The sequence below is a fragment of the Balaenoptera musculus genome, chromosome 2 (assembly GCF_009873245.2).
Source record: "Balaenoptera musculus isolate JJ_BM4_2016_0621 chromosome 2, mBalMus1.pri.v3, whole genome shotgun sequence".
In the NCBI taxonomy this organism is placed as follows: domain Eukaryota; kingdom Metazoa; phylum Chordata; class Mammalia; order Artiodactyla; family Balaenopteridae; genus Balaenoptera; species Balaenoptera musculus.
The window spans coordinates 71,339,978-71,352,774 of NC_045786.1; the positions used below are offsets into that span (position 1 = coordinate 71,339,978).

Genomic DNA, 12,797 nt, shown 5'->3' on the forward strand with positions numbered 1-12,797 from the left:
AGGAAAAACCAGTGTGTAGAGCAGAAGCAGGGCATCACTCTTCCACCTACAGAAAGTGTGCCTTGGAGTGGAAAGTTTTAGATAAGTCTAGAGCAGACAGCCATCTCATCTGGGGGGAGAGGCCTGTGCTTCTCACCACAGGCTCCTGACAAATGTTCCTGCCAGCTTTTAAGACGCAGTATTATAAGTGGTTATGGCAACGTGTCCTCAGAGACGGCACCGTCGTCACTACACCTTTTCCCCGGCATTTACATTTAGAAGCCTGTGGCTCACGGTATCTAAATTTTTTCCCTTCTTCTTCTTCTTTTTTTTTTTTTTTAAGAGGAAACTCGTCATAAATTGCAAAGCCATTGGAGGGTTTTAACTTTTCTGGGGAAAGAAGTTATCACAGGGACATTAGCAAAAGTTTGAATTTTCCATGGAAAAACGAGCAGATAAAGCTCCAGCTCGATGTGCAGAGGGCAGAGCTAGGACTTTTCCTGTCATTGTCACATTCTGGAAAAGACCAAAATGCTGACTTGGCACAGCGGACTGCAGGACCGCAGTGAAGGGGGTGGCTTTTTACTTGCCCTGGATATAAATATTTTCACATGCTGTGATGTAGGGCCCTCTTGGGTATACAAATAATTCCACAGGCTTGGAATAAAAAAACTACATTGCTTCAGGGATCTCCTAACCTTCTCAGTTTTCCCCCAAATATCTGTCTGGCAAATGCACACAAAGAATTTTCCTTTGCAAGCCACTGGTAATTTTATATTCTTTCTGCTCCTTTTCACTCCAGGTCACACTGCTTGTGTGTCTGGAATGTAAAACACATCTCAAGATGTAACCGTGAAAAGGGGAAACCTTAATGGAAACACAGCTGCTACAAGGGCAGGGCCAGTACCTAAAGTAACTTGCTATTGTGCTTTTAGCAATGCATTTTCTTTCCTGGCTGCTTTGGCTTTCTTTTGTATTTTGCTTTAGTGGTCTGGGTTGCAATTAGAAAATTGCTTGTTTCACCCAGGGGGTGGGGTAGCTCATAAGAACTCAGATGTGGAAATGGCTCCACAAATCGCTAGGTCTTCACTCAGTAAGGCAGGCAGGCAGGCCAGCGGTGAAACTAACCAAGGAAGACACATGTAAATTCCATCTTTAAAGATTTCTGGAGACAGAGATCCAAACCTCCCCCACAATCACAGTCTCTTTTAGTTTTCAATCCTCTGGAAAAGCGAAACACTTCTTCCTTTTGTCCAACCAAACTTTCCCTTACTGTAACAGAAGTTCCCTTATGCTTGTTTCTGAAATTCAAAATTACATGTTAACCAAACGAATTATGAGTCCAGATGATCTTACTAAAAGAGGGAGTCTTAAAAAAAAAAAAAATGATGGGTCTGTGTAAAGAAATCCACAGAATCTTATGCGGGTCTCTGATAATTTTTCTTTCCTGGTAATGACTTGACAGACTCATGGCAAATAGAATTATTCATGCTGCAGTCTAATTACTCAATCATCCTAAAATCTCAAAATGCAGGCAACTGTTAGAAACTGAAGTCATCCCATGCTGGATATATATGTATGCCAGTACATACATATGGTACTCCCATTTACATGCATTGTTATGACATACGTTAGAAGGTGATTTTGGTCTGGGTCTTCATTTCTGTAGTGCTGCTGGGAGTCTTGGTGAAGACATGCTTAGACCTGACCCCCAGGAGAAACAGCACTGAGTAACTTGGGGACACCGTCTATCACCGCAAGGAGAAGGGAAGACCAGCTCCAACCTTCTGCCTTGCCAGCCTGGTTCGTTTCGACATGTCATGAACAGGGTTCGCCCTCCATAAACACCTTGCCGAACTTCACGGATGTAGTTACCTTGTTTTCCCAGGGTCCCTGCAATTCACTCCATTATTCTTTACTGCAGGCTGGGCTTTCTTTCTCTAGGGAACCATGCAGTAGCTCGGGCCCAGGCCCCTTCCATGTGTTAACACTGATACAGGTGTAGTCAGGTACCCCAGAGCTCTACCCACCCTGCATGCTTGCCAATGAACCACTCGATTTCTCAGAGGTATTAGATATGGGACCTCTTAGTAAGTGGCCTCTGGAGTCAAACTTTTGCCGTTTTAAGACTCCTACGAGGGCAGGCATTCTGAGGTGAGTCTGTGTTGGCCATTAAGGAAAGTGAGTTTAGGGAAGGCAGGTAGGTAAGGACAAGGAGTCCACAGGGGGTATGGGTATGGGGCTATGGGGACAGGGATCTGGGCCCGTTCTTAAGTGGCTGCCAACAATATTTGGGCAAGACTTTGTTTCATGAAAGCAGGCTGGCTACACAGCCCTTTCTCAAGGGAGGGGCAGCTGAATCCCATACTTGGCTCTTCTAATACTTCTGTCAGCCTTTGGAAAACATACAAATAATCGAGGGGGATTGAGAAGCAGGAGTAGGAAGTAAGAGGAGGATGGCAGTGTATGTTCCACCCTTGGCATCAGGCGATGGGGCCGGGGGACGGGAGACCCGGCAGAACACTGTCAACAGAGTCCTGAAAGCCCACCTCCCCAGATGGCCCCAGATCTGTGCCAGGCGGCCTCAGGAAGGACAGAGAGCCTGGAGCACGGGATGGGGCTGCTGGGTGTGAACCTGGGGGGTTGGCAGCAAGAGGAGAGGGAACTACGCCTGCCTCTGGCTATTGGGCTGGGGTCTTCCGGAGTGGAGCTAAGCTACAGAGAAGAGTCCCCCCGGGAGCAGGCACCAGTGTGGGTTTGCTTCTTAAAACAGGGACTTAAGGTGGCAGACCTCCTCTGGTTCCGCCGTGGCTGCTGCCATCTGGCCCTGGAGAGCCAGGTGCCCATAGTCACTGGTCATTTGTGAAGCCAGTCCTCCCAACTCCTCCGGGTTAGTAACCGACTTAGTCATCTGGAAAAAGAAAACAAGCAAGACACAGACACACAGGGACACACAGAGAAAAGCATGAGAACCATGTGTTAATACCACTGGGAGCCAAAGGGTCTCATTCACTTTTAAGCTTGTGGCTTGCGTGTGGGGCTGGACGTTGGAGAGGGCAGTTCAAGCGAAGCCCATGCTGCCGCCCGCATGACAGGCCAGCGGCTCCCGGCCAGGTCAAGGCAACATGCTCAGGTTCAGGCCGTGCAGCGTGGAGGCCGGGCCTCGGGATCCACTCTCTGGGAGGTGAGAGCAGCAGTCTCCACCAGCCCTGCCCCGTGGGGTTACCAGGGGAGCCCCCCAGAGAAACCACAAGGGGGCCCAGCCCTGGTCACACATTGCTCCCGGGCTGATCGGGTCTCTGGGGACTCAGGAGCAGGTCCCACACCGCCGAGAGAGGGCACAAGGACAGGATCATGAGGAAATCGTGACTGAAGTGATGGGTAAGCCTAACGTTTTGGTGGAAGAAACTCACAGAATTCAGCTGTGTAAAAACATTGTGCCAAAGAATGACAATGTTTCAGCCACAGATTCAGTGAATACTGTAGCCTAAATGGTCAAGTTCTGCCTTTTTACTCTCAAGATATTCTGTATTTTCCTCCTGTGTGATAGAAAACCTTACCTCCACTTACCCTACCTAGCTAATATCCTCACGTCTAGTTTTTCCTCCTCTGACAAAAATGCCTCTTAGAACTCACAAGGGCAGTTGTAACCCACCACCCAGAAAGGTATCCATGTCCCTCTTGGGTCCAAGGCTTCCCTCTGCCCCGCCTGTTCTCTCGCTCTGGATGACGATACTTCCCTCTCTCTTTGTGGCATCTAAAGTCCTTGATTTCAAAGGACTTAAAAAAAAAAAACAAAAACCTGTTAAATGACTCCACATCCATTGAGGGCGGGAATGTGGGCCCGTTCAAGGCATGTTTACCAGGAAATGTCACAGGCTTTCGGGCCGAGGTGTGGGTTCCCAAGGAATGCATGCCGCACCCCGAGAGCACGAGGCTATGCTAACAGCTGCTCCACGCGGCCGTGCCACGAGGAGCACAACAACCCTGGGGGCCGCCCACTGTGGTGGGGGGAACACTCACCCCCTCAGGGCCCTGGCCAGCCAGCCCAGGGGCGGCAACGCAGCCCCAGGCTGGGCTCCTCAAGTGCATGGACACCCAGGGTCAAGACAGCCCAGCTGAGAACCTGGCCCAGGAGATATTCCAGAAACCCCTGAGGCCACTGGAGACATTTTCAACCCTGCTGCACTGTGCTCCCTGCTTGGAGAAATCAGTACCGTCGGGCTGCCGGGCTAGCTGGGACGCCCCTGAGCTCTCCTGAGCAGGGCCAGCCCGAGGCCAGCTCCAGCCTTCTCCCAGTCGCTGAGATGGGCACTGTTCCTTCCTCCCTCCCCAGCCCAAGTCCTTCTCAACAACAGTGAGTCTGGCACAACCGCAGAGTTTCTAAGAATGAGCAGCCGCAGCCGCCAGGGAAGCCTTTGTGGTCCAAGCTCAGCCTCTAGTGGACACATGACTACATGACAAAACCATCCAGAGAGGTGCCTGGCCTGATGGGGCAGGAACCACACAGTGGCACAGTCTGGTCCCTCCAACTCAGGCTTAGGTGGTAGCATCAAAGAGGCATCTTTCAGTTTTATCCTGTGACATAGGAGCTTTCAGAAGTTAAGAACTTTCTTACTAGGTACTTATATTAATTCTTTGAGGACAACATTTTCCTTTTTTTGTACAACTTTTTAACCTATCAAGATAGCATTCACTGTCTCTCAATGCCATTTATATCTAAACATCCATATAATACAATTCTGATTGCATTACATTTTAGCAAAAAAAAAAAAGTCACCTCCAAAAGTTACATGCCTTCTGTTGTCAGGAGAAACATTTTTTTACATAACCACTGTTTCATTTTGCCTGAAAGACTGGCAATATCGTACTGTTCAGCACTGTCCAAGTATTATAACTTGATTCCATTAGACAGTCTTGGTTCTGTCCCCAAATGTCTTCTCTTGTACTGTAACTTTAATCCATAAAAACATTTCAAGTCCTCTGTGAGATAAAGAGGATTTTTTTCCTTTCTCTATAACTCGCAATTTCCTTCTCATTTCCTCCTTGATTCTAATTTTCTCTCTTTCCTTTGCTCCCCTGTCCTCATGCCCAACTCTCAGTCATTTTTAATTCCCTTTTGGAGCTTTTTCGTGAGATGAGAAGTCCAGCGGCCTGGGGCTTCTAGACCACAGGCAGCCAGAAAGACCACAGATCAGGACAAAGCTGAGGCCCGGGAGGAACTAGAAACACAGAGGACTAATCTCTCTCCAGCACAGACCCCAGATTTGAAGACTCAGTGGTGTGGTGGGTAAAAGGGCAACCAACAGTGGGGTGCAGGGTAAGCCCATTTTCTTCTTACCATTTCCTGAGCTGTTACCGCAATGGCTTTGGAGTATTTAACCACTGTCGTCTGATAGTCGACAAACGTCCCCTTTGGTTCGGGAGGAGTGCCTTCATCCAGCTACAGGGGAGAGGAAAAGAACCCAAAGGTCATCAGAGGCCTGTTCAAGTGTGGGCTTTATTTTTTAGAATCAGGAACTTGGGTAAATGGAGAGGCCTTCAGAGTTTCTTGGGTCCAGAGTCAACAGAACCCCCCAACTTCTGTGATAAGGACCTCATCAGAGGCGCACATAAGGTACTGGGGGCACACAGGCAAGGAGAGGACCCCCAGTGTGTCTGAGGGGAGTGGCAGGGCTCTCCAGAGGAATGATGTTTCAGCCAAGTCTTACCACGTAAGGAGTGTGCCACACACAAAAGGTGGGGAAGGGGTCCCAAGGAGAGGGAATAGCGCTCAAGCACATGGAGATGGGTGTGAGCCAGAACGTGCAGGGAAGTCAGAATGGCAGACAAAGAGCTGGGGGAGGACGCAGAACCTCCATCATGAAGGGCTTCCCTGAGAATGGTATAGCCCATGGATGTCTCTACCCTGGAACACTCACTTCTGACCTAAGCTGGGGAAGAGAAGGAATTGGAAACATCAGGAATGACTTGTTCATCTGACTCTAGTACCACAGGAATCGAGAGAAGGGTGAGATCAGTGTGGAGCGGAATAGGTGGAGAAGTGGGACAGTCCCTTGAAGGGCTGGGGATTTATTGGCTCAGAAGACTTGAACTTGAGACCTGGTTCCAGGACTTGTGAGTAAATACCCAGCTTGAGGCTCAAACTGGTTCTCAGGACCTTCACTGGAAACGTCCAAGCATCAGAAGGTTGTAGTAAAGATCAACTGAGACGATACCTCATCTACATGAAGGGAGAGGAGAGGATGACCATGATAATGAAGATCATGATGGTGATAAAGATGACAATGTCAATGATGATTATGATGAAGAAAAAGGCCACCCATCCTCACCACCACCATCACTGTGACTGTCACCACTGGTTGCTGAACGATATTCTAGGTGAACAGAAATGACTACAGGAAGAGTGAGTGCAGTGAACACGAGGGGGCTGTTGAAGGGGTGGGAATCAGGCTGGATCTGTCTGATGAGGAACCTTGCAATCATGAAGAAAATGGTGGGATCTGCAGTAGGCAATGCTCTATCTGAGAAGATCTCCCTGGCAGCTCTCTGCCAGATAGTCTGTAGTCTGGGAAGACATTACGGACCAGAGGGCAATTAGGAAAAGATTCGGTGGAGTGGTCAATGAGAGCTACCTGTCGTGAGTAGATCCAAGCTACGATGCGAGTTGAATGAATGTATCACTGTAGCCTAGTATGTAACGTGGTTGCACAGGCCAGGATGTAATCTCTACCAAACCAACAATACAACCTCCAGGGTAGATTTTTTTATGTTTCTTTATCAGGGAGCTAGACACTGCCAAGTAACTCCATCACACTTTGGGGGCCTGCTGGTCAAATGAGGATTAAGCTGTGGACTCATACACTCAGTACAAATTAACTGGGCATCTTGTAAGGGTCGGGCCATGTGCTGGGAGCCTTCATATGAGATGTGGTGTAACTGCAAACATGCCAGGATGTTGGACTAGAGGGCAGCTTAGAACACAGTGGCCACTGGTCACCATGATGAACCTTCCAGTGTGAAGACAATGAGAGAAGTAAGAACAAAGTAGCGACTTTTTTTTTAAGGATTTCAAATTTACTTAGTTGAAAGAACTTTCCTTTATTCTGAGATTATAGCCTTCCTACTTTTTTTTTTGGTGTTAACATGTCCTTTATTTTATGAAATACTACTGATGTAGATATCAGGGTTTTTGCTTTCTTTCTTTAATTACCTTCCTTGGCCAAAAAGAAAACACACACCCCCCCCCCCCAACACACACACACAAAAGCAAACAAAGAAAAGGGACTTAGTCATAAAATCCCGAAGATTGAGACTAACCTCAATGAATGGGGAAAACAAGATTTAGAAAACTTGAGTGATTTGCCCAAGGTTATCCAGAAAGCTGATTAGTTCATGCTAACCTACGAATTCCCAAACCTTCTGGTGCTTAGATACAGAGAGAGAATTTCAAGGAGACACTCCAGAGCAGAAGCTCCAAAAGTGGCAAGAATTGCACCAAACTTAGAATCAGCTTTGGGTATGCTTGAAGTTTTTCTGCCAGTCACTGCCTTTTGGAACTTTAGACAATAATTCTAAGAGTATATCAGTATTTTAACCAAATACCCAAAACTCAGATAGAAAATGACATATTTACAATGCGTTGCTGCTTCAGGGCTCGAAGGACCTGAGGTATCACTTAATACAGTCTCCAGTGATGCGCAGGCCGGGGTGGGCTTAGCAAGGAGACAATGGGGAAGAGGCATTGTGCAGTACCCAGGGTGTCAGGTCAGGGTAGATAGGAGTTTAGGGGTATCAATGAAACCCCAATTATCTACTTTGCAGAATTGAGGGAAAAAACCCCTTTGCTCCCGGCCTCTGGGGCTCATGTTGTTAGCGGTTCCTAATTATTGCTATCAGGTAACACCAGACCTATTTCCCAGCCCTTCCAAAAGAATCAGGCATGTCTTGGGCTGAGAGAGCAGATGTTCACCCCTGAAATCAGACAGTACAAGAGCCACTTTCCTTATTAAAGGTTCATCTCAATATGCAAGGCTAAAAGGCTATCAAAAAAAGACTTCCATCTTCCAGGGATTTATGGAACTCTTCCCTATCATTAGAGTGACTGTGAAAAATACCTCCTAAGAAGAAAGAGATTATCATTTGAATTTCTCATTTGTACTGAGAAAGCTTGAGCTCCATTATTTAATATCCTTGATAGATACATGGTTTAATTTCAAACTCTGCTGTTCCGATGTCCTGAAAACCAAACAAACCCACTGAGACTTATCCAAGGGCCTTGAGGAAGAGGGCAATTTACTTGTGTTCTGCCAAACTGAAGCATGAGAAGCCCACAGCAGAAATTACTGGAGTGCTTTGACAAGGCAAGCCTGGGGTCTCTAAGGGATCCCCGGCATCCCAGCCTAGCTTGGGACATTCATTATCAGTCTGATAATGTTTGCATAATGTTTAATGGGAATTATCCTAATTATAGCTTCCGGCTATCACCTCTTTGTGGAGATACGAACCAACCAATCTTCTCTAAATTAGCAATTAAAGACCACTTATTATCCTGAAAAACCACATTAGTGTATTCACAATCTGACAATGGACATTTCCAAACACAGACGAAGTCTACAGTTCTTAGCTATGCTATCAGAGGATGGCAATTAGACGTTGACGAGTAGTTGTTAATTCTAATGAGCATCAAACTGACATGATTAGTGAAGGATTCCTTGGGGATCCTTCAAAAGAGCAGGAGATACTGTCCAGTCATCCTTCCCTACTGACCCAACTCAATTGATGGGTCACTGGAGGAGAAATGATACCCCTGTCGTCTATGTCTGTTGTCTACAACTGGTCTCTGAGGGCTTTTACACTTAACCATTTCAGTGGTCCCTGCATTGGGCTAGATACCAGACCATGGGGAGATTTTTAAATTACTAGGCTTCACGCCATAGAGATTCCAAGTGATCAGGGCGGGGGTAGGGCCTAGGAATGTGCATTCTAAAATGCTCCCAAGGATTCCAAAGGAGCCATTCTGAAGACCAGCACTTGGGAATCACTTGGTTATTTCATTCTGGAGTTTGTTCCCCACGACAACCCTACGAGGTATACAGGGGAGGTAAATAATTACTTCCATTTTATAAGTGAGGGGACCCAGGATGCCTTCTCCATCTCTTTTTTTCCCCCGTGTAAATGTGGAAGGAAGGGTGCGACCGGCTTACAAAAGTAATGAATGAATAATAAAGAATGAAGAATATGCTGGACATGTGATAAACATCTGTACATTAATCAGACACCTCAAGAAAAGAGGAGGCTTGCTGGTGTCAGCCTGGATTAGAGGGCTCCTCTGACAGCTCCTTAGAGGAAAGCCCCTGGGACCAAGTTAGAGGGGAACCTTGGAGGAAATGGGGCCAAGGAATGCAGGAGAGCATCTGGGGGCCCAGGCCCACCTTGCTCATGGCTTCTGCGATGGCATCGACCATGCCTCCCACCAACCCCACTTCACTGGCAGCTTCATTCAGCGTCACCATGATGTCGTCCACGGCCTCCTTCATGAGCTGGGCGGCCTCCGTGATGGCATCGTGGGTGTGCTGTGCCTGAGGTGGGGGACGTGGGGGAGAAGATAACTGTAAGATGTTCCATAAGCAGAAGACAATGGTGCTCAATCTCTTAATCACTTCACTTCTTTTACACATAACCTTAAAAAGCAGAATATAAAAACTATATCCCCATTATGGAACACAACAATTGTATTCTCTATTTTTTCCTTTCCTTTATTATGTTTGTACATTTGTTTGCAAAATAAATAAAGATCAGAAAGACAAAAAGAAAAAGATCTCTTTTTGCAAACAAAAGGAAAAAAAAAAAAACCCTGCAATTTCAACGTTTTATGATGTGACTAATTTTACGTTACTACGTTCAGGGTGGTAGAAAGAGGATGCCACAGATTCCCTAATATACAACTTGACGGATTTAATAGAAAAAAAAAAAACTATATAAAGAAAAACACGTGTTCACAACAAATGCGCTTCTCTTCAAAGTTGCCCAATATACTGTAATTCCCTTTCTATAAATACAACTGGATTATGGAAATAGAGATACACACAGGAGGCAGAAATCTGCAGAAGGCTACATGGGCTTTGGAACTATGTCACAAATTACATTCACATGAGGTTGGGGGACGAATGATGAAAGTTCTGCAGGGACAGACACTCTGCAGGCAAAGCCTGAGTGCTCATGGGTTCCCCTAGACGGTCCTCGGAGATGCTTTAACAACATGTATGGAGCCCAGGGCAGGCCCTGGCAAGTGAGTGAATGAAAGGATGAAAGAATGGTGGTGCCAGGCTCCCTAAAAAACACCTTGAGTGGTAGCAAGATGAAGGAGGAAAGAGGGAAGGTCCTGGGGTCAGAAGAAGCTGGGGTCGAGTTCTGTCTCCACTGCTAAGTAGCTAAGTGGTCCTGGGCGTGGGTTCCTAAGCAAAATGGGAATAATTATAACAATGCTATGCAGTGGAATTCTGATGAGATGATATGGTTGTAGGCATCTTATCGTTTATAATAAGAGCAGTCTAGTAGGGGACCGTGTCCTTACCTGGGAAATCTGAAATAATGCGGGGTATCTTGTGTCAGAAGTGCATTGCATCCGGTACCGGATGCCCCCGTGCAGTGGCCATGGCTGCCCTGATGCTCCTCCGAGGAAGAAACCCCTCTAAAAGGCCCAAGGAATTGCATCTTTACTTTGGTAGATGAGAAGGTAAGGAAGCCAGTGAGAGATGGTAAATGATAACTCTTTTGAATGATTAAAGAAAAGAGAAGAATTCCAAGAAGAGGCTACGTGAGCCATAGGAACTGGCTCAGCCTGCAGAATTAAAAAGCCATGGGAATCGGGCTTCCCTGGTGGCGCAGTGGTTGAGAATCTGCCTGCCAATGCAGGGGACACGGGTTCGAGCCCTGGTCTGGGAAGATCCCACATGCCGCGGAGCAACTGGGCCCGTGAGCCACAACTACTGAGCCTGCGCGTCTGGAGCCTGTGCTCCGCAACGGGAGAGGCCGCGATAGTGAGAGGCCCGCGCATCGCAATGAAGAGTGGCCCCCGCTTGCCACAACTAGAGAAAGCCCTTGCACAGAAACGAAGACCCAACACAGCCAAAAATAAAATAAATAAATAAATAAAAATTAAGTGAAACTGTTTATAAAAAAAAAAAAAAGGAAGGCATTTCTTTAAAAAAAAAAAAAAAAAAAAAAAAAAAAGCCATGGGAATCAAGAAGAGTCCTTCCAAACCAACAACTGACGAGATGTGAAATATAGTAATCATGGATGGTTATTCTCGAGACAACTGTGCCAGGATGCGAATGTTAACTACTGACCATTGCTACTGAAGTTACTTTAGAAGGTAACAGTGACAGCCTTGAGGAACAAAGATTCCTTTCACTCTTCATCATCAGGCCGGTGTCCACCTTCTCTATTTCTTAGGCCCTCCAGGGGGTGGGGAGGCGCCTTCCTCTCTAGACAATGCCCCCCTCCCCGCCCCCTGCCCCGGTACAGAGTTCTGGCTGCCCCCTGGCTGGCCTCCTCATAGCTCTTCCCTCTCACACTCTGCCTGCAGAGACTGGTTCTGTTTGCCTCCTCCATCCTCCCCTCTTCAAGGGCCAGCCTCAATACCACCTCCTAGCAGAAGCCCTCCATGGATGACTGCATCCTCATTGATTTTCCTCTGGACTCTTACAGCCCTGAGAAGCAACTCTGGAATCAGAGAGTCATCAGAAGGCAATGGCCTCAAAGAAAAGAATGGGGGGCAAGTGATGCTGCCTGAGGCTGATTACTGAGGCTAGGTAATGCAAAATGATACAGCTTCTGCCTGGCTCTCTCTTAGGACATGTGCCGCTGAAGTCCTAAGCCTCTGTGCGAGAAGGCTGGCTATCTTGACGCTGTGTGCCAGGCAGCCTGCATGGAGAGACCACACAGAAGTAGAAAGGGGTGTTCTGGACCCCAAAAGTCTGGGTGATTTCCACTCAGGCACCAGACCTGGGAGTGCCTGAGCCTCAGGTTGTTCAACCCCCAGCTGCCATCTGGCTACAATGGCAGGAGGGACCCTGAGTGAGGACTGCCTCACTGGGTTCAGTGGATCTGCACATCTGCCAAGAGAATACAAAAATGGTGGTGTTCGAAGTCACTAAGTTTTAGGATGGCTTGTTTGTACCAACAGCTAAGTGGGACAGCACCTAAAAAGGGCTCCTAACCCAGCCTTGGCATCAGAGAAGACTTCTCAGAGGTTTCTAGGCCCTGGAGGAAGAAGCCAGACTCTAGCAGGGTGAGGAGGGGGGAAAAGGAAGAGATTTCCAGGCAGAGGGCACAGCCCGTACCGAGGTCCAGAGGCGAGAAGGAATGTGCATTGCGAAGAGGAGTGAAACGCCGTATGTCAAGGGGACTGGTACAGTGCCTGGCCCACAGCTCCTGCCCCCTTCCGTTCTCTCTCAGCCAACCCCAGCCCCGTCTCTCCAACCAGGCTGCGTGCTCCCTGCAAGCAATGCAACTCTGCTTCCCTCGGGAAGGTGGGTTTAAGGTACCGAGCGAGACTCATTTTTTATTTTCGGAGGTATTTTTACAAGGATAACCTTCACGGGCCATTGGTGCAAACCTCTCCCCTGGAGAGACTTACTTAGAAATAAATGGAGCCATCTGTTTTCAGGCTTCGAGAGAGCATGGGTGGCAGAGCTGAGGGCAGAGAAGTGGTGTGGGGGAGTCAGATGGCCCTCCCCTTGCCCCCGAGCCATCGGCTGGGCTCACTGGGGCTGGGATGACATGCTCTAGCTCCTCTGACTGGACCAGGAAA

At 47.6% G+C, this 12,797-nt stretch overlaps 1 protein-coding gene across 8 annotated transcripts in view; it reads right to left on the minus strand.

Annotated features, from left to right (window-relative positions):
• TLN2 (talin 2) overlaps positions 1-12,797 on the minus strand; it is a 450,559-nt gene that overhangs the window by 57,665 nt on the left and 380,097 nt on the right. For 7 of the 8 annotated variants that reach the window (XM_036843236.1, XM_036843229.1, XM_036843234.1 and 4 more), the window contains 3 exons: positions 9,414-9,560; positions 5,321-5,422; positions 2,771-2,890 (listed from right to left, as the gene is read on the minus strand). In XM_036843236.1, the coding sequence (XP_036699131.1) occupies positions 2,771-2,890; positions 5,321-5,422; positions 9,414-9,560 (369 nt within the window). The remainder of the gene's footprint in view (positions 1-2,770; positions 2,891-5,320; positions 5,423-9,413; positions 9,561-12,797) is intronic. The other variant, XM_036843237.1, reaches the window with a different exon arrangement.